This window comes from Apaloderma vittatum, unplaced genomic scaffold (genome assembly GCF_000703405.1).
Source record: "Apaloderma vittatum isolate BGI_N311 unplaced genomic scaffold, ASM70340v1 scaffold9909, whole genome shotgun sequence".
NCBI classification, from domain to species: Eukaryota; Metazoa; Chordata; class Aves; order Trogoniformes; family Trogonidae; genus Apaloderma; species Apaloderma vittatum.
The window spans coordinates 48,430-49,082 of record NW_009733527.1 but is presented as its reverse complement, the minus strand read 5'-3'; the positions used below and the strand labels follow the sequence as shown (position 1 = coordinate 49,082).

The following is a 653-nucleotide window of genomic DNA, read 5'->3' as shown; positions in this document are numbered from 1 at the left end:
CCACCACGATGGGAGGGAACTTGTCTTCCTTCACCTCCAGGATCTCCTCCCGCAAGCTCTTGACGCTCTCGAAGGACTCGGCATCATCTACGGCGTAGACCAGGGCGAAGGCGTCGGGCGCCGCTGTTCTGGACGGAGAGCTCCCTCATGGCCGGGAAGGAGTAGCTGCCGCTGGTGTCCAGGATTTCCACCTTGACCGTGGCCCCGCTCACCTCGTACTCCTTGCTGTGCAGCTCCTCCACCGTGCGCCGGTGCTTGGGCTCGAAGGTGTCCATCAGGAAGCGGCGGATGAGCGCGGTCTTGCCCACGCCGGCAGCACCCAAGAAGACCAACCGCACGTGGTTCTTCTCCTTCACCACCAGGGACATGGCTGGGCGCGGAGGGACGGGACACCCCGCAGCCGGCACTCACCCTGCCGGTGTCCCTGGGTATCAGCAGCCGTCCGTCTGTCTGTCTGTCTGTCTGCACTCCCCTGCACTGGCTGGGCGCAGCCAGGGAAGTTTGGTGCCACCTCCCTGCAAACTTCTCCCGGCCGTTCCTCTGCACGAACGCTCCAGTCCCCAAGCCCAGCTCATCTTTTATCCTGGTTCCTCTGTGCCATGTGGCACCAAGCTGGCCAATCTCCGTGTGGTTGAGGGTGCGGAAGGAGGTGG

The 653-nt window shown here is 63.9% G+C and overlaps 1 protein-coding gene across 1 annotated transcript in view; it reads right to left on the bottom strand.

Annotated features, from left to right (window-relative positions):
* The window catches only part of LOC104278839 (GTP-binding protein Rhes-like), a 627-nt gene extending 259 nt beyond the window's left edge, over positions 1–368 (bottom strand). Inside the window, 2 exon segments of the mRNA XM_009875937.1 lie at positions 5–121; positions 123–368. Of these exon segments, the coding sequence (XP_009874239.1) occupies positions 5–121; positions 123–368 (363 nt within the window).
* Between the last annotated feature and the right edge of the window lie 285 nt (positions 369–653).